This window comes from Notolepis coatsorum (assembly GCF_963971535.1).
Source record: "Notolepis coatsorum genome assembly, chromosome: 8".
Taxonomy (NCBI): Eukaryota; Metazoa; Chordata; class Actinopteri; order Aulopiformes; family Paralepididae; genus Notolepis; species Notolepis coatsorum.
The window spans coordinates 89970420-89997288 of NC_140172.1; the positions used below are offsets into that span (position 1 = coordinate 89970420).

A 26869-nucleotide genomic window follows, 5' to 3' on the forward strand; every position below is an offset into this window, starting at 1 on the left:
ATGTTCTTGAGGTGAAAAAAAGCTGATTTAGTGACAGATTTGATATGGGGGACAAATGAGAGTGTGGACTCCAGAATGACACCTAGGTTGTGGACTTCTGAGGAGGGGAGAATGGAGCAGCCATCGATGGTGAGGACTAGAACATATACAAGCTGTCATGTTAGATTTCAATGCTGCAATCTGTAATCCATCTTTCATATAGGCCTACTGGTAGATAAAGAATGCAATCTGTAATCCATCTTTCAAATAAGACTACTGGTAGATAAAGACGGCAATCTAACTGGTAGATAAAGACTGCTATAATAAATATATAGATAATCTATAATCCATATTTTTTACTGAGTAATTTAGACTTGCCATTACCAGAGACCAGAATTCCCTGTCTTAAATTTTTAAGCTACAATGTCCCTCATATGGGAAATGTTTTGGATTTTTTGCAACCGGCACTTTGGCGACCCCTAGTGGCTCGGGTGTGCATATTTTGTAATACAATATATATATATATATATATATATATATATATATATATATATATATATATATATATATATATATATATATATATATATATATATATATATATATCTAATTGAAGGCTTATTTGTTGCCTGTCGATAGCGACACAATCTCCTATAGGAGTACTTGAAGAGAGACAGCAGAAGGAGGGGAGAGGGGCAGGCACAAAACATAATATCAAATCAAATTAATTTGTAATCAAATGTTTATAACACACAAACAATCAAGCCCACTACTTGCAAACTTGACAAATGTTCTCGTGTTCTTGTCAAAGTCAAAGTCAAAGATTTTTATTGCCATGTATGGACGAATCCACATTGGAATACGGGTACATGAGCAAACACTGTGTAAACAGTACAGGAAAAATATGTAAAAACACAGACAGTATAAAAAGGACAAATGCTAAAATTGATATCGAACATCCCCTAAAAGTGCATATCATAGTTAAAACAGCGCTTCCACAAACCTGACTAATAACACTAATAAAAACACAGAAACAAAATAGGATAAAATACAAAAGTAGCCTTTGGAGTCATTCAGGCTCCGCACAGCACTGGGGAAAAAGCTCTTTGTAAACTGAGAGGTAGAGCATGTGATAGAGCGGTAACGTCTGCCAGAGGGGAGGGGGACAAAGAGGCCTGCGGCTGGGTGACCAGAGGGGTCGTTGATAATGCCAGAGGCATGGGACAGCAGCCTGGCACCATAGATCTCTTCTAGAGCTGGCAGGCTAGACCCGATTGTCTTGCGTGCAAGACGCACAATTCTATTCAGAGATTTCTTCTCCTGGTCTGTGATGTTACCAAACCATATTGTACAGGAGGAAGTAAGGACGCTCTCGATCACACAGCGATAGAAGTTGTGTAGAATCACCCTGTTTTTTGTGAACTCTTTCAGTTTCCTGAGAAAGAAAAGACGTTGCTAGGACTTTTTAACAATGGTTCTGGTATTGGAGTGCCAGCTCAGGTCATTTGAAATAGTGACCGAGAGAAATTTAAAACTGCTCACCATCTCCACCTCTGAGCCATTTATGGTAATGGGGAGATGGGATACCTTGCTATGTCTAAAATCGATGACTAGCTCCTTCGTTTTGGAAGCATTCAGGGTGAGGTTATTGGTCTCACTCCACCTAACTAGGTTCTGTACCTCTGATCTATAAAATGACTCGTCGTTTGAGTTTATACGCCCAATGACCGTGGTATCATCAGCATACTTTACTATCAGATTGTTATCATAGGAAGCAGTACAGTCATGAGTGCAGAGAGAGAACAGTAAAGGGCTTAGAATGCAGCCTTGTGGAGAAGTTCATCAGACATATTGTTTCCAATCCTGACTCTTTGAGGTCTCAAAATTAAAAAGCTAAGAATCCATTCACAGATAGTGTCACATAGACCCAGACACTGAAGTTTGTGGATCAGATTAGATGGAATAAGCGTATTAAAAGCAGAGCTATAATGGATAAAAAGCATTCTAACATAGGAGTTTTTCTTATCTAAGTGTTCATACACAGGATTAAGAGCTAAGGAAATAGCATCATCTACTGATCTATTTTTCTTGTAGGCGAACTGCCAGGGATCAAGACAGGTAGGAATCTGACCTTTTATATAATTCAGCACTAGCCGCTCTAAACAGTTCATTAAAACTGAGGTTAGAGCAATAGGTCTGTAATCATTAAGACAAGTCGCAGGTGATTTCTTGGGAACCGGAATGATAGTAGATTCCTTGAAGCTCCTTGGAACAAGGCGGCGCTCCAGTGACATATTAAAAAGGTCTGTGAGCACAGGGGCAAGCTGCTCAGAGCAGAGTCTGGTGGCCCTGGGAGGAATGCCGTCCGGGCCAGTGCCTTTCCTAGCCTTAGTACTGGACAGGACCTTGCGCACCTCATGTTCTGTGACAGTCAGCCCAGACAAGTCACTGGGGTTGGAAGGAGTAAAAACAGGACGCTCTGTGTTACTTTCATCAAATCTGGAGTAAAAGTTATTCAGTCTACCGGGAAGCGAGTGATCACCTTCAGCGGAGGCGAGGCCCCTGGGCTTGTAGGAAGTGATAGTGTTCAGTCCCTGCCACATCCGACGGGGGTCACTGCCAGAGAAATGTCCTTCAATACGTTCTCCATAGGAGCGCTTTGCGGCTCTTATTGACCGCTCCAGCGAGTATCTAGCCAGTTTATAACTGGTTACATCCCCAGATTTAAAAGCAGTAGCTCAGCCATGGTTTTTGGTTTGAGTATTGCTTAACCACCTTGCGGGGAATGCACAAGTCAATACAAAAATTGATATATCCAATGACAGCGTCACAGTATTGGTCAAGGTCCTCACATTTAAAAACAGACCAGTCTATGGCGTCGATACACCCTTGTAATAGTGTTTCAGCATCTATCTGTATTCTCGTGTTCTCGTGTTCTTGTATTCTCGTGTTCTCGTGTACTTGTATTCTCGTGTTCTTGTGTTCTTGTGTTCTTGTGTTCTTGTATTCTCGTGTTCCTGTGTTCCTGTGTTCTCGTGTTCTTGTGTTCTTGTGTTTCTGTGTTCCTGTGTTCTTGTGTTCTTGTGTTCTCATGTTCTCGTGTTCCTGTGTTCCCGCGTTCTTGTGTTCTTGTGTTCCTGTGTTCTTGTGTTCTTGTATTCTCGTGTTCTCGCGTTCCTGTGTTTTCATGTTCTTGTGTTCTTGTGTTCTTGTATTCTCGTGTTCCTGTGTTCTCGTGTTCTTGTGTTCTCGTGTTCCTGTGTTCTTGTGTTCTCGTGTTCCTATGTTCTTGTGTTCCTGTATTCCTATGTTCCTGTGTTCTTGTATTCCTATGTTCTTGTGTTCCTGTGTTCTTGTATTCCTGTGTTCCTGTGTTCCTGTGTTCCTGTGTTCTTGTATTCCTATGTTCTTGTGTTCCTGTGTTCTTGTATTCCTGTGTTCCTGTGTTCCTGTGTTCTTGTGTTCCTGTGTTCCTGTGTTCTTGTGTTCCTGTGTTCTCGTGTTCTTGTATTCCTGTGTTCTCGTGTTCTTGTGTTCCTGTGTTCCTGTGTTCTTGTGTTCCTGTGTTCTCGTGTTCCTGTGTTCTTGTATTCCTGTGTTCTCGTGTTCTTGTGTTCCTGTGTTCTTGTAAATGGCTGCTTTTTTATATAGCGCTTTTATCCAAAGCACTTTACAATTTGTTACTCACATTTTACCCATTCACTCACACATTCACTCACCGACGGCGGAGGCAACCATGCAATGTGCCAACCTGCTCATCGGGAGCAATTAGGGGTTAAGTGTCTTGCTCAAGGACACATCGACACGCTGCCCGGGAGGAGTGGGAATCGAACTGGGAACCTCCGGATTGCCAGACGACTGCTCTACCTCCTGAGCCACTGTTCTTGTGTTCTTGTGTTCTTGTGTTCTCGTTTTCCTGTGTTCCTGTGTTCTTATGTTCTTGTGTTCTTGTGTTCCTGTGTTCTCGTGTTCTTGTGTTTTTGTGTTCTCGTGTTCTTGTGTTCTCGTGTTCTTGTGTTCGTGTGTTCTCGTGTTCTTCTGTTCTCATGTTCCTGTGTTCTCATGTTCCTGTGTTCTTGTGTTCTTGTGTTCTCATGTTCCTGTGTTCTCGTGTTCTTGTGTTCTTGTGTTCCTGTGTTCTCGTGTTCCTATGTTCTTGTGTTCCTGTGTTCTCGTGTTCCTTTGTTCTTGTGTTCCTGTGTTCTCGTGTTCCTGTGTTCTTGTGTTCTTGTGTTCCTATGTTTTCGTGTTCCTGTGTTCCTGTGTTCTCGTGTTCTTGTGTTCTTGTGTTCTTGTATTCGCGTGTTCTCGTGTTCTTGTGTTCTCGTGTTCCTGTGTTCTCATGTTCTTGTGTTCTTGTGTTCCTGTGTTCTTGTGTTCTCGTGTTCCTGTGTTCTTGTTTTCTTGTGTTCCTGTGTTCTTGTGTTCTCATGTTCCTGTGTTCTTGTGTTCCTGTGTTCTCGTTTTCTTGTGTTCCTGTGTTCTCATGTTCCCGTGTTCTTGTGTTCTCGTGTTTCTATGTTCTCGTGTTCTCGTGTTCCTGTGTTCCTGTGTTCTTGTGTTCCTGTGTTCCTGTGTTCTTGTATTCCTGTGTTCTCATGTTCTCGTGTTCTTGTGTTCCTGTGTTCCTGTGTTCTTGTGTTCTTGTGTTCCTGTGTTCTTGTGTTCTTGTGTTCTTGTGTTCTTGTGTTCTTGTGTTCCTGTGTTCTCGTGTTCTTGTGTTCTCGTGTTCCTGTGTTCCTGTGTTCCTGTGTTCTCGTGTTCTCGTGTTCTTGTGTTCTTGTGTTCTTGTGTTCCTGTGCTCTCATGTTCCTGTGTTTTTGTGTTCCTGTGTTCTCATGTTCTTGTGTTCCTGTGTTCTCATGTTCCTGTGTTCTTGTGTTCTTGTGTTCCTGTGTTCTCGTGTTCTCGTGTTCTCGTGTTCCTGTGTTCCTGTGTTCCTGTGTTCTTGTGTTCTCGTGTTCTCGTGTTCCTGTGTTCCTGTGTTCCTGTGTTCTTGTGTTCTCGTGTTCTCGTGTTCTCGTGTTCTTGTGTTCTTGTGTTCTTGTAAGTAAGTAAGTAAGTAAGTAAGTATTTATAAAGCACCTTTCATACATGTCATGTAGCTCAAAGTGCTGTACACAATTATAGGCATATATAACGATAAAAGCAATAAAGTCATAGTGATCAGTTAAGATCAATGTTAAAAAAAAAAATAATAATAATAATAATAGTAACGTAAAAATGAAAATAACGTAAAAACAGTCATTTGCTTACCAGTTTGGGAGAACAGGTCCGCACAAACATTTCCGCTCAGTGGCAACCGGAAGTGCACTAAACCAATGCACTTGTATGGTAGGTAGCAATGTTTAGGTCTTATAATGCTAGTGTAGTTACGTTTTTATCAGTGGTCATAGTTGGGTCCATAGTGCTTTACCAAGTCCCACGGATCCATCAGTGGCCGTGTATTGTGTGCGTATGTACCCGTTCGCTCATGTGGTCAGTGGCCAGAGTTGGGTCCACAGGACTTATCCAAGTCCCATGGACCCATCAGTGGCCGCGTCTTGTGGTAGAAAGAAAGAAAAAGAAAAACGTATAAAGAAAACAGTCTAAAGTTTTGAAAGTTTGGGAGGTCCGCAAAAACACGCCTTCAGCTCAGAAGCTGAGGCGTGTCAAAAACGTTTGAAAACTGGAGGCGTGTCTCCTATTGTACCCATTCCTTCATCTAAGAAGTTTGAAAGTTTGGGAGGTCCGCAAAAACACGCCTTCAGCTCAGAAGCTGAGGCGTGTCAAAAACGTTTGAAAAACTGGAGGCGTGTCTCCTATTGTACCCATTCCTTCATCTAAGAAGTTTGAAAGTTTGGGAGGTCCGCAAAAACACGCCTTCAGCTCAGAAGCTGAGGTGTGTCAAAAACGTTTGAAAAACTGGAGGCGTGTCTCCTATTGTACCCATTCCTTCATCTAAAAAGTTTGAAAGTTTGGGAGGTCCGCAAAAACACGCCTTCAGCTCAGAAGCTGAGGCGTGTCAAAAACGTTTGAAAAACTGGAGGCGTGTCTCCTATTGTACCCATTCCTTCATCTAAAAAGTTTGAAAGTTTGGGAGGTCCGCAAAAACACGCCTTCAGCTCAGAAGCTGAGGCGTGTCAAAAACTTTTGAAAAACTGGAGGCGTGTCTCCTATGTACCCGTTCCTTCATCTAAAAACTTGTGTTCCTGTGCTCTCATGTTCCTGTGTTTTTGTGTTCCTGTGTTCTCATGTTCCTGTGTTCTTGTGTTCCTGTGTTCTCATGTTCCTGTGTTCTTGTGTTCTTGTGTTCCTGTGTTCTCGTGTTCTCGTGTTCCTGTGTTCCTGTGTTCCTGTGTTCTTGTGTTCTCGTGTTCTCGTGTTCTCGTGTTCCTGTGTTCTCATGTTCCTGTGTTCTTGTGTTCTCATGTTCCTGTGTTCTTGTGTTCCTGTGTTCCTGTGTTCCTGTGTTCTTGTGTTCTCGTGTTCTCGTGTTCTCGTGTTCCTGTGTTCTCATGTTCCTGTGTTCTTGTGTTCCTGTGTTCTTGTGTTCCTGTGTTCCTGTGTTCTTGTGTTCCTGTGTTCCTGTGTTCCTGTGTGCTTGTGTTCTTGTGTTCTTGTGTTCCTGTGTTCTTGTGTTCCTGTGTTCCTGTGTTCTTGTGTTCCTGTGTTCCTGTGTTCCTGTGTGCTTGTGTTCTTGTGTTCTTGTGTTCCTGTGTTCTCATGTTCCTGTGTTCTCGTGTTCTTGTGTTCTTGTGTTCCTGTGTTCTCATGTTCTTGTGTTCTTGTGTTCCTGTGTTCTCGTGTTCCTGTGTTCTCGTGTTCTCATGTTCTCATGTTCCTGTGTTCTTGTATTCTTGTGTTCCTGTGTTCTCATGTTCCTGTGTTCTCATGTTCCTGTGCTCTTATGTTCCTGTGTTTTTTTTTTTTTTTTTATTATCTTTTTCCCCCTCCATTTTCCTCCGATTTTCTCCCATCCCAATGTTAGTCGTATGCCAATTCCCAACCCCTTCCTGGTCGCTGCGCACTTACCCCCCACAGTCAGATCATCTGGGAGAGTGGAGGCTACCACATGCTTCCTCCGACACACGTCCAGCCAATCACCGCTTCTTTTCACCTGGCAGCGCGGATTCTCATTGAGAGGGCGTAGCGTGTGGGAGGATCACACTATCCCCCTCAGGTCCTATCCGCGCTTAGCAGGCGCCCCGACCGAACTGTAGGAGTCGCTGTTTACAATGACCCGGACCCACCCCGCCAGCTTCTCCCACCCTCTAATACAGCCAATTGTATTAGTGTGAACGGCCAGCCAAGCTGGTGACAACCCCGGAGCTGTGAGCTGGATTCGAACAGGCGAATCCAGCTCACAGCTCCGGGGTTGGTGACGAACGCAATCTCCGCTCGGCCACCTAACCGCCCCATGTTCCTGTGTTCTTGTGTTCTTGTGTTCTTGTGTTCTTGTGTTCCTGTGTTCTCATGTTCCTGTGTTCTTGTGTTTTTGTGTTCTTGTGTTCTTGTGTTCTTGTGTTCCAGTCCTGACGGATCTTGCTGGAGAATGAACCACCTGGCGGAAAAGACAGATGTGTCCGGGAAGTTTACCTTTAAGAGTGAGCGTGAGTGTCGAACACACACACACACACACACACACACACACACACACACACACACACACACACACACACACACACACACACACACACACACACACACACACACACACACACACACACACACACACACACACACACACACACACACACACACACACACACACACACACACACACACACACACACACACACACACACACACACACACACACACACACACACACACACACACACACACACACACACACACACACACGCACACACACACACACATTTGAAATGTTTATTTATGTCCACATGAACAGAAGTACAAGGAGGCCTCATACAAAGGACATAAACACTGCCAGTGCAGTCAGAAATTATGAAAGAACAGTCAGGTACAAGGTGCATAGATCGGCTATTTGTAGACCCCTCACAACCAACTTGTGCACATGCCCTAGGCTGCCAAAGATAAAAACTAGGAGTTTACATCTGTAGCCTAGCTGTGAGATGGTCTGCTGTAGCTGTTGGTATTTCAGCATTTTGGTTAGAAAGGCTTCTTCTAAGCTGTAATCAAAAGTACAGCCAACCTCAAGAATGGACACCTCCCTAAGGTGTTCATTTACAACAAATACATCAGGGGTGTTAGCTGTAATATTAGAGAACACAGAATCATCATTGCACAGGTTGAACATGCTTGGCTTCACAGTAGAATGCTTAAACAGCGTGACGGAAGACCTAAAAATTTAAGAGATATCTTTCGCTATCAAATTTACTATTCTGTCATGCCTACATATGTAGAGGCCGCTCTATACATGGCAACCATTTAAGATGTGGGACATGTTTCAGCTATTTGGTTGCCATCATTGCCATGATGAATACAGTGAGGAGCATGACTGCCTGGAAACCAGATGGAGAGATTCAGTTTAGATGGTAAGACCTGTAATCTCGCTTTCAGAGTAAAGATAACAATGCACTCATCTATGGCAACATTTTTTAACACAGAGTGAGAGACAGAATGGTCTGCAGCAGGGAGACACGCAATCTTCCCCTGCAGTCTCAACTCAGTCCATTGTTCCCGCTGTCTTTGCTGGTGTGCCCACAGGAGGCGACCTCGGACATTAGTCAGTGGAAGTTGGTGATCCATTCCACACACAGACATAGATGCTCTGACAGAGATACTGGGGTCAGATATAATATTCTCTGAGACTGCCACTGCCTCAGAGTTAGACCCCACCCACTCCAGGGTAACATCGGCCCAGCAACACATGTCATTAAGGTCCGGCCAGTCTGACCACACACCGAAGCCAGGAGAGCGACTGTCCAGCTTTCCATTCAGCTTTCTCTTGAAGTTAGGGTCCGAACCACACGCCAGGGGGACCTTACGTCTTTTTAGGTCCAAGAAAAGAGAAGAACGAGCGAGCATTCTCACATACTGGTCGTCACTGTTCAGCATATTCAACAGATGGGAGAGCCGTGTAGCAATATATGCCCATTCAAAATTGGGAACACCCAGACCACCCTCACGTTTACTGTGAAATATAATGTTGCATGTTGTGTGTGTGTTGAGGCCAGTCCATTGTCTCACTAGGTGTACGGTTTTATCAGTCAAATCATGTAGTGATTTTCGTGGAATATGTACATTGGAGAACAGATGTTGTATGTGGTAACCATAATTCAGCTTGTCCCATGAAGTATAGTATTACCTTAACAGTACAGTACTCTGCGGTTGTTCTGTATCTAAGTTGCTGGTTGTGTTATAAGAGAATAGTACGGTGATGGAAGAATCATCAGGCGGAATCCAGAGCTCTCATCTAAAGTTGTTGCATTTATTGCATATAACACACAATGTATTTCTATTTTAAAAGGTTGAAATGTCCCACAAAGTTGAGTCTTTGTTGAAAAGAGTCTATATCCAAATAAATGTTCTTCAAAACAGCGTTGAATCTATCTAGCTGAATCCAGTTCTTTGTTCTCTGGAAACCACTGGGCCCTCATTCATCAATGTGTGCGTAGAACATGTTCTATTTCCACACGTAAGCACGGAATGTAGAACTAGTGTACGCACAGGGAAGTCGGGATTCATCACACTTGCGTACGCAGGCTCTACGCACACCTGTCATGATGAATCCCACCTTGGCTCTGCGCCGCGGCTCGTGCACGCTTTCACGTATTTGCATACCAGAAACGCCCCGATTAACCATATACGGTAATGGAATACACCCATGAAATGTGGAAAAATGGACTAAGCCGAGGGAAGCGTGTCATGAGACAGGCTGACAGACGTGTACACTTACGGTGATGTCGGATATGATATCTATTAACCATTGCTGCCTGGGCAGCGCAAACACTAATAAATACCGCGCTGGAATATGACTGCCTTTTCCCGTGTTGTTTGATTAATACCCAGGGATTAAAGTTCTCCTCAATTTTATTCCAAATCGCGATGGATCTCCCGTCAATTTTCTACCTGCTGCATATGATTTCTAGAGGCATACTACAATCTATTTTGATGTCAGTATTGGGTAGCCTATATAAACAATAATAGAGCATATACAAGAACAATGAATCTCACTGCATGTATGATGTAGCCTGCCTTTCAATACATGAACTTGAATTCCATCATGTTTGTGTGCGGGACTCACAAGGCTGTTGTCACAATGGGTGGTACCGGTACAGTAATAATTACAGTCCACACAATATCACGATCCATGCCATAGCCTACGTTCTATTAGGACATGATCTGTGACGACAAATGTTCTAGAATGTTTGAAGATATCATACTCTGACAGCATGCCTATGATCAACAAAAACGCGAACTTGAATCCCATCATATATAGTCTGTCCACTATCTGGTGTCATTGCAATGCGTTTTCTATTCTTTCTTATACAGTAAAAAGGGGGAAGAACACTATATTCATATGACTTGTATTCTGCTTACAGCTTCGAAATTCCACTTGTTTCGTTTAACGTAAAGCCTTTTAAATATAATCAAAACGGACCGTGTTTCTGCGGTCTGCGCAAAATAATAACGAGTTGAGCTTTATGATTTATGATGAATTGGAAATGGGGGACCCTGATGTAAACAAGACGAAAGTTGGTCTGCATCCCCAATTAACAATTGTATGTACTGAGCTGTACTGTACTGTACCCATTCTGCAATCTGTTAATAAACTTTTCAATCAATCAATCAATCAAGCTACGCGGAGCGCAGTCAGTCAGTAGCCTACACCCCGTATATTCCGATAACGCTATATAAACCATGCTGCATTCATTCTGAGAGAAAGATCTATTATTCCAAATGCTATTTATAGGGTTTTGACCATAATTACACTACTGTTGCTATTTTACAATGAACTATAATGAACTACGGTTCGTACAGAACATGCCAGTGTTATTATGCACAGAAGCTCATTTCCTTGTTGTAATAATATATTCTACCACTGGGCGCAGGAAGTTTCCCGCTTCAATGTCTTTTGTTGTTGTTTTTCCGTTGCTATGGTGATGAGTTTTCTCCGTCCGTTCTCGCTTGCCGTCCTCTGCCGTTGGGGGTGGTGTCTGTTCTGTCTCTCGTGTGTTCCCAACACTCCCATTTTATCAATGAGAATCACCTCTGTGTGACGTCATCATAGGCCGTCCCCTAGATGTTTTTCCACCAATCACAACTCTCACAGTCTGGATGTATTTGAAATTGGGGGTTGCTTTCTGGCCAACCGTCCCCTTTGTTCCAAATCAGAGTAGAATAGAATTAATCAAAATTAGGCTTAATACTTTTGGTATTAAGCCTCAAGATATTTATGGTTGAATTCTGATTGATTCCCTAAACACAGACATATTATTCCTGACATAAAAACGTTAGGTCTCAGCTGAGAGTCACTCTTTTACCATCAAGCCCAGTTTTATAGCATTTTAATCATTCCTTTTAGCTTAAGTTAATATCTATTAACAGTTATACTTAGTATCATCTTAATTATTACAGATTAGATTCCAAAATGGCTTGATTTGTACAACTCAATGATCCTCTTCATATATACAACATGTTTCATCTTATTCCGTTCAGCAGCCTTTGTACAATATAACAGTAATATTTACAGCTTGTTTGGAGCTTAATTTAAGGATATAAAAACATTTGAAAGTATATGGTTTCTGCTGTAATCCTGTAACTAGACCCTCCTAGTTACAGCTGCTTGGAGGAGACATGTTCTTTGTCGCTCTCAGTGGATAACAGAAGAATGTGACTTCTCCCCCCACTGTCCCAGCTGCTGACAACACTTGTATGTAAATCGACCTCTGTTGTGAGAACAATGTCAATCAGTCTCTGTAAACACACACACAATCTATGAACTAAGTCACCTTTAGTCAAATCCAGGTCATCAATATTTTTTATTGCCAACCTACTAATCACTTCTTGTTACAGTCTAAAAGTGTAAAGCATTACTTTTGTACATAGCAATCTTTAGGGACATTTCTCAACACATTTTATGAGCTATAATTAGCATTATTTACGACGTGTACTTTGGCCAGTGCCATTACTCTGATTGCCTCAAGTTTCATGATGAGTGGAAGTGGTGATGCATGAATTAAATCAAGTCTGCTGCTGCCACATTAAACTTGTGACCCAGGTATGTGTATGTCTGATGACATGAATAGACTGTAATGGGTTTATTGCCAATTGTGAATGCAGGTATTGTGTCTGTGTTTGAGTGATACCAACGGTTTCCCCCACTCCGCCTTTCATAAAACACTGCACATTTTGAATCCTTAACCTCTAATCCAGACCACACCAAAAAGGAGTCGGTTCTGGAGAGCATGGTGTTTATTTCAGCCGCATGATATGAGGCAACCTGTACATCGTCTGCATACCCCTGTGCGGGGTTAGGGGAAATGACATTAGCGGGGGCACACATACAGAGCCACTTCAACCACTGGTTTATTGCTATAACAAAATTAACAGCGCTCCACGGACACCCAGTTTTTTTTTTTTTTTTTTTTCTTTTATATTATCTTTTTCCCCCTCCTTCTTTTTCTGATTTTTTCTCCCATCCCACTGTTAGTTGTTATGCCAATTCCCAACCCCCTTCCTGGTTGTTGCGCACTTTCCCCTACTGCTTTCCTCCGACGCATGTGCAGCCAGACGGCAGCCAGCCTGGTCGCGCAGATTCTCACTGGGAGAGTGTAACGTGTTGGAGGCCGCACTACCTCTCACCAGATCCTACCTTCGCTGAGCAGGCGCCCCGACCGAACTGTAGGGGTCGCTGTCCACAACGCCCAGGACCCACCCACGGCTCCCCTCCCCCTAACTCAGCCAAACGAGTTAGTATAGCGATCAGCCCGAGCCAAGGCAATGCTGACTCTCCGGGAGTCGAGACCGCAGCCTCTTGCATTGGTGACGAGCACAATCTCCGCTACGCCACCTGACCGCCCGGACAACCAGTCTTAAGACCAACTTGGAGAGGGATGGGGTCTGTGAGCTGTTTACCACAGATAACCTGTATAATGGAACCACAATACAAGTTTTTGACAATGTCAATATAAACCTGGGGCAGATGTATTTCCTCAAGAGCTGTAATCATAACATTGTGTGCTAAAGTTCCAAACGCATCACGGAAGTCCAGAAAAACAGCAAAGTATTCACTAGACCCGTGCTTAAAGTCGTCGATACCCGTTTTGAGACTAAACACATGTTCATTCATGCCTTGCCGATTGATGTAGGCCTTTTGCTTGGGAGATAATATGTTTTCATCCACAAGCCACGGGAGGATTCGGGCAAGAATGCATTTCATGAACACTTTATAGATGGTGGGTAAAAGGGAAATGTCTCTCCAGGTTGACGGATCGTCGGGGATATTGCCTTTTTGGGGGATCCTATAGATGAGAGCGCCCTTCCATGAATCAGGGACACTCCTGTTCACCAAGCAGATGTTAAATATAGATGTTAAAATGTCGGGCTGCGTAGCTCTGAGCTGTTCATATGAGACACTGTCCACGCCAGATGCACTGTTATTGTGGAGCGTGCGTAATACAGTCTCTATCTCAGCTTGCATAAAACGCGTAACAGCGGGGAGATAGGTTGGCTCCGAGGGCTGTATATCCGAGCACCATGGTGGTGATGGAAGTGGGTCAGTAATGAGCGTTTGCCCACGACATTTATTCTGATAATGTGACTGCACCAGCTCACAATTATCAGGGCAAGGAGGGGGGTCGGGGAATTCACTGTTATTCAGAATGATTTTAATTGCGTCAGATTGTCTGTGCTGCCACAGATATGACAGCTTGCCTCGGCTCACCTTCCTCCGCTGTTGTTGTCTCGTAGACGGCAGCGAGGGCTGCACTGTGTCCCGGAGAAAACGCAACTGCGCCTCGATCCAACCAGAGGCTAGAGCCGGCGTTACTGCCACGGGAGCGGCTGCTTCGTTGGTAGCTTGTTCAGTACCCGTGCTACGTACTTTAGAAGGGGGAGACCGAAGGGCTTTCCACGGCGGCTCTCAGTTGTAAAGACTCCGTTGTTGAAAAATATTCCGATCAGGAGTTTTATGAGACGGATCCAACTCCCAGGGTCTGCTGATGCAGCGTAGTGTTTTTTCATATGCTGTCCGCTCGCCAAACTGCTCCTGAAGGCTCTTTCTTTTACCTGAAAGGCCAGCCAGTGCGGCTCAGTCAGGGGGTTCACCAGCTCAGAGAAATCCGTGGATGCCAGCTCCACACCCAGCGGGGAACCCGGCGTCGGGTCGTGGGCTAGCCACGGTTGCTCAAACACTCTCCCACTTTGGAGTGCTTGTTTGTAAGCAACTTTGATTGCCGAAATCAGGCACATTGTCCAGACTGTTCTCCACAAAATCATCTTGCACATCACTACATTAACGACGGCAGTTACGACGGGTGCGGTTGTTTACGTTTTTTTTACAAAAACAACATTGGCGTTCAGTGCTGCCGACACGGAAGTGGAACACACACACACACACACACACATAGAACCTCTAACCCTGGCAATTTTAGTGCCATGAGCTACAAAGGACCACAAACTACCCAACTCAGTAGCCTACACACGCACGCACGCACGCACGCACGCACGCACGCACGCACGCACGCACGCACGCACGCACGCACGCACGCACGCACGCACGCACGCACGCACGCACACACACACACACACACACACACACACACACACACACACACACACACACACACACACACACACACACACACACACACACACACACACACACACACACACACACACACACACACACACACACACACACACACACACACACACACACACACACACACACACACACACACACACACACACACACACACACACACACACACACACACACACACACACACACTCACACACACCTAACATTGCCATTACATCTCTTGTCAGGCTGGAATAACGACAATGACATGCGTGTGGTTGGCGTGAAGTATGACGAGTATGCCCTGATCCACACCATCAAGACCAAGAGCGGCGTCTCCACCGTTCTCAACAAACTATACGGTACGGTAATCTCACCCGTCCAAACAACCACAGGTACTATGTTAACACTGAGAGAGGACGACACATCGGACACTTATGGGACCCAAGAAATGCTATGCTAAGCTAGCTCTCCCTTGGGTCTGAAAGGAATAGGCCTATGTGGAAAAGAAAACAAATACCCCCCTGGCGAAAATGGTCATCAATAAAGTCAGCTTCAGTTTCAACCTAACTAAAGTCAGCTTCAGTTTCAACCTAACTAAAGTCAGCTTCAGTTTCAACCTAACTAAAGTCAGTTTCAGTTTCAACCTGACTAAAGTCAGTTTCAGTTTCAACCTGACTAAAGTCAGTTTCAGTTTCAACCTGACTAAAGTCAGTTTCAGTTTCAACCTGACTAAAGTTAGTTTGGGTGTTTTGACAAAAAGTGGTATGACATATTTGTAGAGTAAACAGCCGTTAGCTGACTGAATGAGTCCCCTGGTTGGCCGTTTTCCAAGCGAGCCAGACAGCTTCAGACAGGCAACACATGGGGACCGGTACAAATGTTTTTTAAGTCACACCACAGTCTACAACAGAATACAACAGACCCTTTTGTATTTCCCATATGCTTGAGTCTTCTCTCAGGCCACCAGTGTATTACTACGCACTGGAGATGCCAGCTAGTTCCAAGATATCGCATCTGTCTGAGAGAAGTATCAAGCATCTGATTCAAGTCCAGCCTAAAGACATGGCTCCAAAGTGTGGGTAGATTTGTTTGTTCCTCGAATCAGGACAAAAGGATATAGAATATTAGACACAGGACAATGAGTTCAAACATCATGTATTGTATTTATTGAATAATCAGAAAGCATAATTACATGAATTATCGGGTGGTCCATGGATCACGACAGGCTTGTTGACAGCAATGCAGCATAGCAGAGTGGCCAAGGAGCTCTCTTTTCCTCTATTCTAAATGGTCTGATATACTCGTCCGACCTAGGGTGTCTTCGCTGGCTGACCAATCAAGTGTGAGACACCTGTGTCCTTTCCCATATGATCCAGCTCGGACAGGATGCATAGTTATGTAACAGGAAAATGCACAGGCATCCACCCCACACTGACCAGACACCTTTATGGAGATAAAGGGGCCCCTTTAACCTTGGCCTAAAAGCCTCTCAATGTAAAAGGAAAACCACTTATATTATGTACTTTTAACTTAATCAATGTTCCTAATTAGCTAATATATATATGATATAAGCCTAAAGTCTGACGTTAATTTCCGACAAAAGGGACTATAATTAACCCAGATACTCGCGTGTAACTCTGTCACTCTTACCAGCCACTTTGACAGGTAGACCATGCAGCGTCACCGTTTTTATAGTCGTAGTGAAGAGTCTCTTTCTCTCTCTTTTTCTCTCTCTCTCTCTCTCTCTCTCTCTCTCTCTCTCTCAGAACCCAGTGCGCGCTTACTTGTGTTGCGTGTAATGAGAGTCTCTTTCTCTCTTTCTCTCTCGGAACGCAGTGCACACTTACTTGCATCACGAGTCGCGCGTAATGAGAGTCTCTCTCTCTCTCTCTCTCTCTCTCTCTCTCTCTCTCTCTCTCTCTTTCTCTCTCTCTCTTTCTCTCTGTCTCAAGTAGCCAAACTTTACACTATAAAAACAAACTGGATATTTGGATAGTGTGTGTGTGTGTGTGTGTGTGTGTGTGTGTGTGTGTGTGTGGGTGTGTGTGTGTGTAGGTGTGTGTGTGTGTGTGTGTGTGTGTGTGTGTGTGCGTGTGTGTTTGGCTGGTGAGCCAAAAAGTTAATGTCAAGCCCTGCGTGTAACACATACATGGTAATCAGTCAGGGACAACAAATCAAAGGCTTTTAGTGTACTGACCCGCGCATTGTGCTGTTTGACCAGGTCGCGGAGTGGACCTGAACCATGAGCTGCTGGAGAAGTTCAGACAGTTCTCCCGGGACACCGGCATTCTGGCCAACAATATCGTAATCCTCCCCAAAAATGGTATGTATTTTATACATCTACGGCACGACACACAGATGTTCTCATTCAGAGCCACTTAGAAAAATTACAAAGTTGAAATTCATGTGTTAGCGTAGCAGGTCAAGAAGAAAGAGCCACCTGTTCCAACCCTGTCTGTCAGACAGTCTGATGAAGAGCCATTAGGCTTGAGACATGAAGTAGTAAACATCATCAGCCATAGGCAAGTATCATCCGAGATGAGATGGAAGTTAGAGCTCATTGGGTCTCATTCCCGAACGGATTTACGACAAAAAATTTCCTCTCAGGCCAATTTAAGACATATTAGCGCTAGTAGCGCGATTCCCCACATTTTCCTGAGATTGGATTTGGCTGTGGCTGAGAGCAGAATTTAAGAGTGCTGAGGAGCACACTTATGATTGATTGACTGATTGAAAATGTTATTACACAGTACATTTCGCAGAGTAAATTTTACTCAAACTGAGTACATTTTACTCAAACTGAGTAAAATTGTACTCAGTTTGAGTAAAATGTACTCAGTTTGAGTAAAATGTACTCTGTGAAATTGACTGTGTAACTTGACAGACTGTGTTCTCATAGTGATTCCTTCATGTCAACGCTACAGGCCTCCTTGGAATTAATTACTTAATCATAATTAAAATAAATATGACAATATTTGTTACAATAAGAAATTACGTATTTTATGTCGGAAAAATAAATAATATGGATTCATCTGATCACAGGGCAGCTGGATTAACCATATCTGAACCAGCTATTTTGGACAAATGTATAATTACTTTAATTACTCAGATATTCAAACACAATTATGCAATTATTGTGAAATGATTGAAAATAATAATTATTTAATGCCTTCTGTGGAATTTGTATTTCTTATTTGTTACATATCTGTTTTAATGATTAATTATACATTTGAAAGAATGCTGGTCAACATGCAATATATCCCATTGATTGGTATACAATGGGACAGACCGTTGTTTGATATAGCTATAAACCTGCATTCCTTCGAATATATCATTAATCAATTAAACTGATATTGAAATACACTATATAGCCTATTCACTATAGCCTATTCACCAACACTGAAATGACAGTGGATAAATAAATAAATAAATAAGAACTAAAGCTAATCGCGTGGAAATAGACTGCATTAATATTCCATAAGTCTTGTGTGCGCCAGTATAGCCTACGTGTCTAGGGAATGAACAGTATATAGGTTTATATTATTCTAATTACTTGTTTCATTATGATTTAGTAGATACTATATGCTCTGCCCTACCTACGTACAGTAAGTACAGTACACATATTAAGGCCGCCAGAGTCGGGCGTACCAGCGGACTGCATGATGGAGTAGACTGTACTACGGTCTACGGGGCGGGCAGTGCAGTATATTTGCTGCTCTCCTAATAAAACAAGTCATGATTAGAATAATATAAGCTTATACTGCGTTCATTCATTATGTGTGTAGGCTATACAGTACTGTGCATGCGCGTGCGCACACGCGTGTGTGTGCGTGCGCGAGCTGCGGCAGGTGCGAGCTGTACTATATGATGACAATACATTAATCTAATCTCATTTTGATCGGTTGCAAAGCGCTTCCGCATATCGGCAACCATTTTCACACGGCTGCATCGTCAGTTGCATTCTAATGAGCTGGACAGGTGTGTCTAACTATTGACTATTGCACACTTCCCTATTGGCTGCCTTATAAGTTCATGTTTCAGAGCGGTGAAATTCCTCATCGCGGCATCTCAGCTGAGACAGTTTGAGTCATTAAGACATCTTCCCCACACGTGACGTTGGGGACTCAGAGTGAACTTGTCGTAGATTCTGTCTCAGTCGGTTCCAAGATAAGTCTTCCAGAACTCTTTGGAAAATATTCGGGAATGAGACCCATTGTTCTGTACCAAAATGAGAAGGACATGTTATCATCATGTTTCTCAAATTCAATTCAGGAGAAACAACTATATCTGAGATGGTATAACTCTGAGCAAGCTATGATATCTTTAAATTATCTTAGATAATTTTGCTCTATTTTAAATATTTATATGAATGAGAACATGCGATTTGAAGTGAAATCTCAAAGAAACCTCAGTGTGAATGTTCTTATGTTTCCTAGAACTTTAGGACCATGAGACAATACTGAAAGCTCAATGGCTTTTCAGATAATTCTCAAATGGTCTTCGACTAGCATCTGTTGTTTCCTTAGGGGCCTTTAGGAGCAATCATTCAGATATCAATGAGAACTAAGTAAATCTAAATAAGAAACTCCTATTTATTGAGAAGAGCCGCCAACAAACAACTAGATGCTATGAGAACTTGTTAACATTGTTGATTTTTATTCCTGTATAAATACATTAAATTAAATGACACACAAGACGTTAGCATGGCATGTTAGTCAGATGTGGTGACTTTTGTGGGTTTAAGTGGTTTTCGGACACATTTTCAGATACAATGGAAGCCTATCGCTGCTAGAAAAAAACAGCAAAGACCACCAGCATACAGTACCAGCACCAAAATCAGGGGTGTAGTACTTGAGTAATTGTACTTCGTTACAATACTTAAGTACTGTTTTTGGGGATTTGTACTTTGTATTATTAGGTTTGTATACTTGTACTTTTACTCAATTACATTTCAGAGAAAAAATACATACTTTTTACTCCTTACATTTAAAATGCAGACCTACAAAGTACAAATCTCGCAGGTCCAACCATTTGAATTAGTATATTTGTTTCTCTGGCCAAACTAACGTTAACGTTATTAATCCTGCGGCCGCACTTTATTTAAAAACAGCCAATCAAATCCCCATCAATGGAAAATTAACCCACCCATACCCATGCTGATTGGTCCTTGTTCAAGACTAAAAAGCGGGGATCTTTGATTAAACACCTGCTATCAGAAGAATAGACAGTCAGAGTGATAAGTTGCAAAAGATGGCCACAAACGATAGTACGAGTGATGCAGAGGACGAAACGGAACATTTCATTGTCCCGGAATAAAAATACGCTTTTACTTTAGTACTTAAGTACATTTAAAAGTTAAAACTTTTTTACTTCTACACAAGTGTGTTTTTAGCCAGATACTCTGACTTTTACTTGAGTACGATTTTGAGACGGTACGTTCACTTAAGTATAATTTCTGGGTACTTTTTACACCCCTGACCAAAACACAACATGCTGTATGCCGATATAACCAGCCAGTATTATGCTGGTCTTTGCTGGTCCTACTGGTTTTCCTAGCAGGGATGCGTCTATTCGAATCCTAACGCATTTATGCTTCCGCGTTCGCGTTTTGCGAATCTGATTGGCCACTGCCGTTTCTGGTGCGATCTGATTGGCCACTGACGTTTCTGGTCATGTGACATGTGCGCCCAATCGCGTGACGCGCCCATTTCCGCCTCGACCGGCAGCAAACTACCTAACGCCTAGTTTATCACTGGTTAAGCTTAGGCAACTCTTTCGAAGTTGGTTAAGGTTAGAGTTTGGAATCAGGGCTGGCGTTCTATCGCCCTGCTCTAAGACAAACTCTAACCTTAACCAACTTCGAAAGAGTGCCTAACCGGCGAAAGAACTTGCCGTCACACGATTGGTGCGACCAGAAACATCAGTGGCCAATCAGAGCGCAAAACGCGAACGCGGAAGTATAAATGCGCTAGGATTTGAATAGACGCAGCAGGGGTGGCAGTGGTGGAATCGGCAGAAAGTCACTTATCAATGTTTCAGTAATTAATGGTAAAAAAAGAAGGGTGTCTTGATTTTTGTATCAAGACAAGAATGACGTGGAATGTCAAAAAAGACCGACATGGTCCTTTTAAGTGAATACCTTTACAGCTTGTCAATATTTCTGTTTGCTTCTCTAGGGGAGTGTCCTTCTGCCTAATTGGATGACCTTGGTCTTCATACTTTAGCTGTGCTGCCCCCCCCCCCCCCCCCCAAGACGTCTGCTTTCTCAGCACCCTACTTACTAGCCAGTAACATGGCTGTGATTTTCATTTGATTTCTAACGGAGATTACCCCCCCCCCCCCCCCCCCCCACACTGTCCACATCTCTACACGGAGTCACATTTACAAACCCATTGAATGTTTGTTTGAAAACAGGATCAACATCTCCTCCCTGACTGTATACTGTACACTTCGTCTGATTCTTCTGGTAATAAAAAGAGACTGTTTGGTGCCTTCTCGTTTGCACACCGTTCCATATTTTTAACCTGTAATATCCATATTGAATCTATATTATGGTCTTAACCCATAAGAACCCACACCCATTTCCCCTTCAAGGAAAATTATGAGGGGCATAAGACTGACTAAATAGACTACAAAGAACACATTTCAGATTTTTTTTCAAAATAGCACCCCAATGGCAAATATCTGAAATGTTACATATATGTCACATTGGGCATTAATGGTTAAACTTAAATGTTACATATATGTCACATTGGGCGTTAATCATTAAACGTATTCCTCATTGGAAAATAAATCAGGCTGACAATCTCTGTCTGTTTGTCTTTTTATTTGCATTTCCTCAAACTATAACTTTCCTTGTTCTGTTTCCCGTAACTTTCCCTTCGGTTTAAAAAGAAAAACACAACATTTTACTGAACACAACTGAACTTTCCCTTTGGTTTTACAACACAACATTTTGCTGAACACAACTGAATAAAAATAAATAATATTGGAGGTCTTCTCAAAAAAAAATTCAAAAAGGGTTTAGAAACAATGTTAGGTTTTAGCACCATGTTTAAACCCTAGGCCAAATGAAAATATTTGAAACTATTTCTTTGGGTGGCACTACATGGCACTACGGGGCACTACAGGGTACTACAGGGCACTACAGGGTACTACATGGTACTACAGGGCACTATACAGGGTACTACATGGTATTACATGGCACTACAGGGCACTACATGGTACTACAGGGTACTACATGGCACTACAGGGTAATACAGGGTACTACATGGTACTACAGGGTAATACATGGTACTACATGGCACTACAGGGTAATACATGGTACTACATGGCACTACATGGTACTACATGTTACTACATGTTACTACATGGCACTACAGGGTACTACAGGGTACTACATGGTATACTGGATACTACATGATACTACAGGATACTACATGGCACTACAGGGTACTACATGGTACTACAGGATACTACATGGTATTACATGGCAATACAGGGTACTACATGGTACTGCATGGTACTGCATGGCACTACAGGGTACTACATGGCACTACAAGGTACTACATGGCACTACAGGGTACTACATGGTACTACATGGCACTACAAGGTACTACATGGTACTACATGGCACTACAGGGTACTACATTGAAATATGACTGATATTTGTTTTAATATGCTTTGAACAATTGAACAATTGAACAATACAAAATATATTAACTAAATATCATTGAATCAGACAAATTAACTGAGCAGATCATAATAATTGTTGTTATTGTCACATATATGTCACATTCAATTTTCATGAACATTTTAAGGTTAAATGCCCGGTGTGACGTATGTGTCACAGCGATTTTTATCGATTGTTTTCTTTCTCATTTTGTTCAAGAAATGTGTTCACAACAGGTTATATATAATAAAGAACATGTTATGTAAGCATTATAATTCTTAAATGGGCAAATCTTACCTTTTAGCAACAAGAATCTAGCTTTTGAATGCTAGCTACTTCTGTCAGCTTAGTCACCACCATCAATCAGCATTGTGGAAAGGTGGTTATGGGAGCACAACATCACATGACCTGTCACATGACCCACCAGGATGTTCCACCGGTGTCCCTTTGGGACTTCATGAGGTAAAATCAAGGATAAAGCTTTATATGGAAATGTCCAGAACATGTAAAGTACATGGGTCCTTGTTATGGGTTTTTAAATATATAAATATCGGGATTTGTGAGGCCCTATGCTATGGTACTTAAAGGAACACGCCAACATTATGGGAATAATGTAACATGAAACATGTAATGTTTAATTATAAATAATTAAAAAAAAATGCACTTACTGTATTCTAACCGTATACACTTCCATCCATTTGTGCTAAACTAGGCTAGCTTGCAGCTGGATAGCTTTCTACTGAACACACAGAGAGGAAATTGGTATCTAACTTCGGTAAGTTCCCATAATGTTGGTGTGTTCCTTTAAACTATTCAAGGTAGGGGACCCAAATAAGATGTTTATGTTATCATTGTGGGACCTAGGTTAATTGAAACACATCACCAACATATCACTACTGTTGTCATGTGACCCAGGCTCATTGAAACATATCACAAACATGTTACTACTGTTGTCATGTGACACAGGCTCATTGAAACATATCACCAACATATCACTACTGTTGTCATGTGACCCAGTCTCACATCACAAAAAAGGGTAATTACTGCAAACAACTGTGATGCTATGATGTATGGTGAATACATGGCCTTGATTGGAATAATAAAAAAAAAAAGTATATGGTTAGTACATCTTTGGTAAAAAAATAATAGCATTCTTGACCATGTTAGCACCAGATTCTCAGTGATAATCCAAACTATGGCTCTGCGAGACAAGCTAGTAGGCCTACATAGCTAGCAGTGATTTACAGATTATCCTTACATCCTCCCTTACTCTTGTTGTTTTGGACCCAATCTTTATTTTTTTTAATGTTCTTCAGTTTTCTTTCTCTCCTTGGCATTCTGTAATCATAGAACAGGCTATAGGCCTAATGCTAAATGCACTTTTAATTTGACTACCAAGCTAACAAGCAATTCACAATGCACTTTAAATAATAATCATCTAAGCAAGGTACCTGTTTACTTAGCTTAGTTATAGATCGTATAGCTTTACGCTCTTCTCTATTGGAACTATCCCTTTATCCATTCTAACAATGAAAAACTTTCTCCACATGTATACACCTATTTACCTCCGCCTGGCCACACCCACATCCGCTCTTATATAAGCGGGGTCGTGGCCACACAATCAGCTCCTTCCCTACTTTCACCACCGAAAGTGTCTGTATACACCACTTTAAGTTTAGTGCCAAAAGTAGTTAGTTAGTAAAGAGAAAGAAAGAGAAAAGAAAGAAAAGGAGCTGCGTTGACATTGTATCTTTGTTTTTTCTCTCTCACTATTTTTCGAGAAAATAAAGCGATAATGTCTTCACCACCGGAGAGTCTAGAAGATGATGATCATTCTGACCTCCACCGGCGCTTCGCATTGGGGCGCGCATCGCTGAGCAATCCCCGCCGGCATTGTCTCCGGCTCTGCAGCTGGATACTATGCCTCGGGAGGCGGTCGGCTGTGTGAAAGCTGACGGACTCCCTGGGTGGGTGATGTTTTTGCGACGCGAGCCTCAGGTGTGTCAGTTGTGAGGGGACAACTGTGCAGCTTGCATAAGGTCGGCTCCAGGCTAGAATCCCTTCGTTGCCCCTCATAGCTGCGTGGAGGGGGTTCTAGTTTGATGCCCCACGATAACACAGTGCTCCTCCTCAGTGAAGTCATAGCTTTGTTTTCCTGGGGCCGTGATTCAGAGTCTGCGGTTCAATTCCCCGGGTCTCTGAAAAACGGATACCCTCTGCCACCGCGCTGGCCCCGCTTTTCAAGATGAAAACACCCGGTACAAAGGATGCAAGCTTGGTGTTTCATTATGAGAATATCTCCGAGCTCAAGTCGGCTGCAGCCCGCATACAATGGGGCTTACTGCCGATGCCGCTGTTTCTGGTAAACACGGTTCTGTGAGAGGGACGTGTGTTGCCTTTTTTCCCTTTTTCTTTTGGATAAAAAGAGGAAGAGACAGCGGCTGTCAGAAGTGTTGGCCTGTATCGCTATTTTATTTTAATTTTTTTTTTGGTCTTTTTCCCCCTCCATTTTCCTCCGATTTTCTCCCATCCCAATGTTAGTCGTATGCCAATTCCCAGTCCCTTCCTGGTCGCTGCGCTTTACCCCCCACAGTCAGATCATTTGGGAGAGTGGAGGCTACCACGTGCTTCCTCCGACACACGTCCAGCCAATCACCGCTTCTTTTCACCTGGCAGCGCGGATTCTCATTGAGAGGGCGTAGCGTGTGGGAGGACCACACTATCCCCCTCACGTCCAATCCGCGCTTAGCAGGCGCCCCGACCGAACTGTAGGAGTCGCTGTTTACAACGACCCGGACCCACCCCGCCAGCTTCTCCCACCCTCTGATACAGCCAATTGTATCAGTGCAGACGGCCAGCCAAGCTGGTGACAACCCCGGAGCTGTGAGCTGGATTCGAACAGGCGAACCAAGCTCACAGCTCCGGGGCTGGTGACGAACGCAATCTCCGCTCGACCACCTAACCGCCCCTGTATCGCTATTTCTAACGTTATACAGCTTCAGTAGTAGCCGCTTAGCTTGCTACTGCGTTAGAAGCTAACTGTTAGCCAGTTAGCTGTTAGGCTAAGTCGTTAGCTGGCGGCTACGCTCGGCTAGACACGTTCAAGTTTCTTTATTAGTTCTCATACAGAAGTACAGAATACTTTTATACAAAATGCTTCTTTCTGTTACGCTCCAGAGACTGTGCTAGACAAAAATAGATAAGTATAAAATAAGTATAGCAAGTATAAAATAGAAGTCAAGTACGTGGACAAAAGTGTTCAGTATATACATATATACAATGTACAATGCAGAGTAGAAGTAACTGATTTACAATACAATATACTATACAGTGCAAAGCAGAAATGGGATGAGGTACAATTTAGGTACAATTTACATTAAGGTGTAATGAGCAGTGATGCCACAGATTACTTGTAAAAGTAATCTGATTACTGATTACTGATTACTCCTTTAAAAAGTAATCTAAGTTACTTTACTGATTACTTGATTATCAGAGTAACTTAGTTACTTTGAAAGTAACTAGGTTACGAAGTCGTCGTCGTTCCCCCAACAGTTTTTTTTAAACGCTTTATTGAAAGTGCATAAATAGTTTTTAACTTGTTTCTCTGCACATAACGTAAATTGTTAAACTAGTGCTTCAGCTTCTGTACCATCAAGTATGGTAAAGCAACAGTCTATGATGCTCACATCATTAGAGCAGCCAGCCAGTGGTTTTACAAAACCAGTGTATCACATCTAACAAATGCAGGCTGAACTATTCAATTATATCAACTGTAACTATTAAATTGTTTTTATAAATGTCTCTCTATAAACATACAATCAGTCTCTCTTTAACATGTAAATTAACTGTAAATCTGGCAAATAAGAGCTTTTGCTCTGCCACCTTCAACCCTCCTGTACCTAGTCGAAGCGTCGGCTAGTGTTGTGATTCCAGATGCTTTCAATGCAATTGGATGTGCTGTTTTTAGCGGTAGACAGTATTTTGTTTCCTCCGCATATGAATGTTTTTTTCACCTGGCTTAGCTGACACAAAGTGAAGTAGTGACTGAGGCTACGTTTAGACGAGCGTTTTGGGATGGAAGTCTGAACAGAAACCGCAAAAGTCATCTTGCGGTTTCACTTTTAATTTTGCCAAGCGTTTTGGGGTGGAATTCTCCGACGACGGAGCCCTGCTGTCACACGATTGGCGCATATGTCACATGACGTGCTGTGAAGACCCGCCCTACTCTGCCTCTGATTCGCAGACTGTGGATGGGGAATGTGATTGGACCAAAGCAGAGTCACTCACAGACAGAGGGTCCAGTCACGCCGCGGGACACATTCTTGTATTTAACCCTTTCACTGCCACACCACGTCACTCCCAAATAAGAAAAACAGCTCAAAATTTATTTTTGACTGTCGAAAACGAAATAAAATACTGCATTCCGCCTGCATTATGAATTTATGATGAGATAGTAACGAAATAGTAACGCACAGCCACTTGGACAAGTAACTGCAATCAGA

General features: G+C 42.8%; 1 protein-coding gene across 2 annotated transcripts in view; it reads left to right on the plus strand.

Annotated features, from left to right (window-relative positions):
- LOC311233221 (lipocalin-like) overlaps window positions 1-20932 on the plus strand; it is a 40217-nt gene extending 19285 nt beyond the window's left edge. Inside the window, exons 3-6 of one of the 2 annotated variants that reach the window (XM_084320156.1) lie at window positions 7492-7571; window positions 14941-15054; window positions 16917-17018; window positions 20872-20932. In XM_084320156.1, the coding sequence (XP_084176282.1) occupies window positions 7492-7571; window positions 14941-15054; window positions 16917-17018; window positions 20872-20891 (316 nt within the window). In that variant the 3' untranslated portion in view covers window positions 20892-20932. The remainder of the gene's footprint in view (window positions 1-7491; window positions 7572-14940; window positions 15055-16916; window positions 17019-20871) is intronic. The other variant, XM_084320157.1, reaches the window with a different exon arrangement.
- The last annotated feature ends 5937 nt before the right edge of the window (window positions 20933-26869 follow it).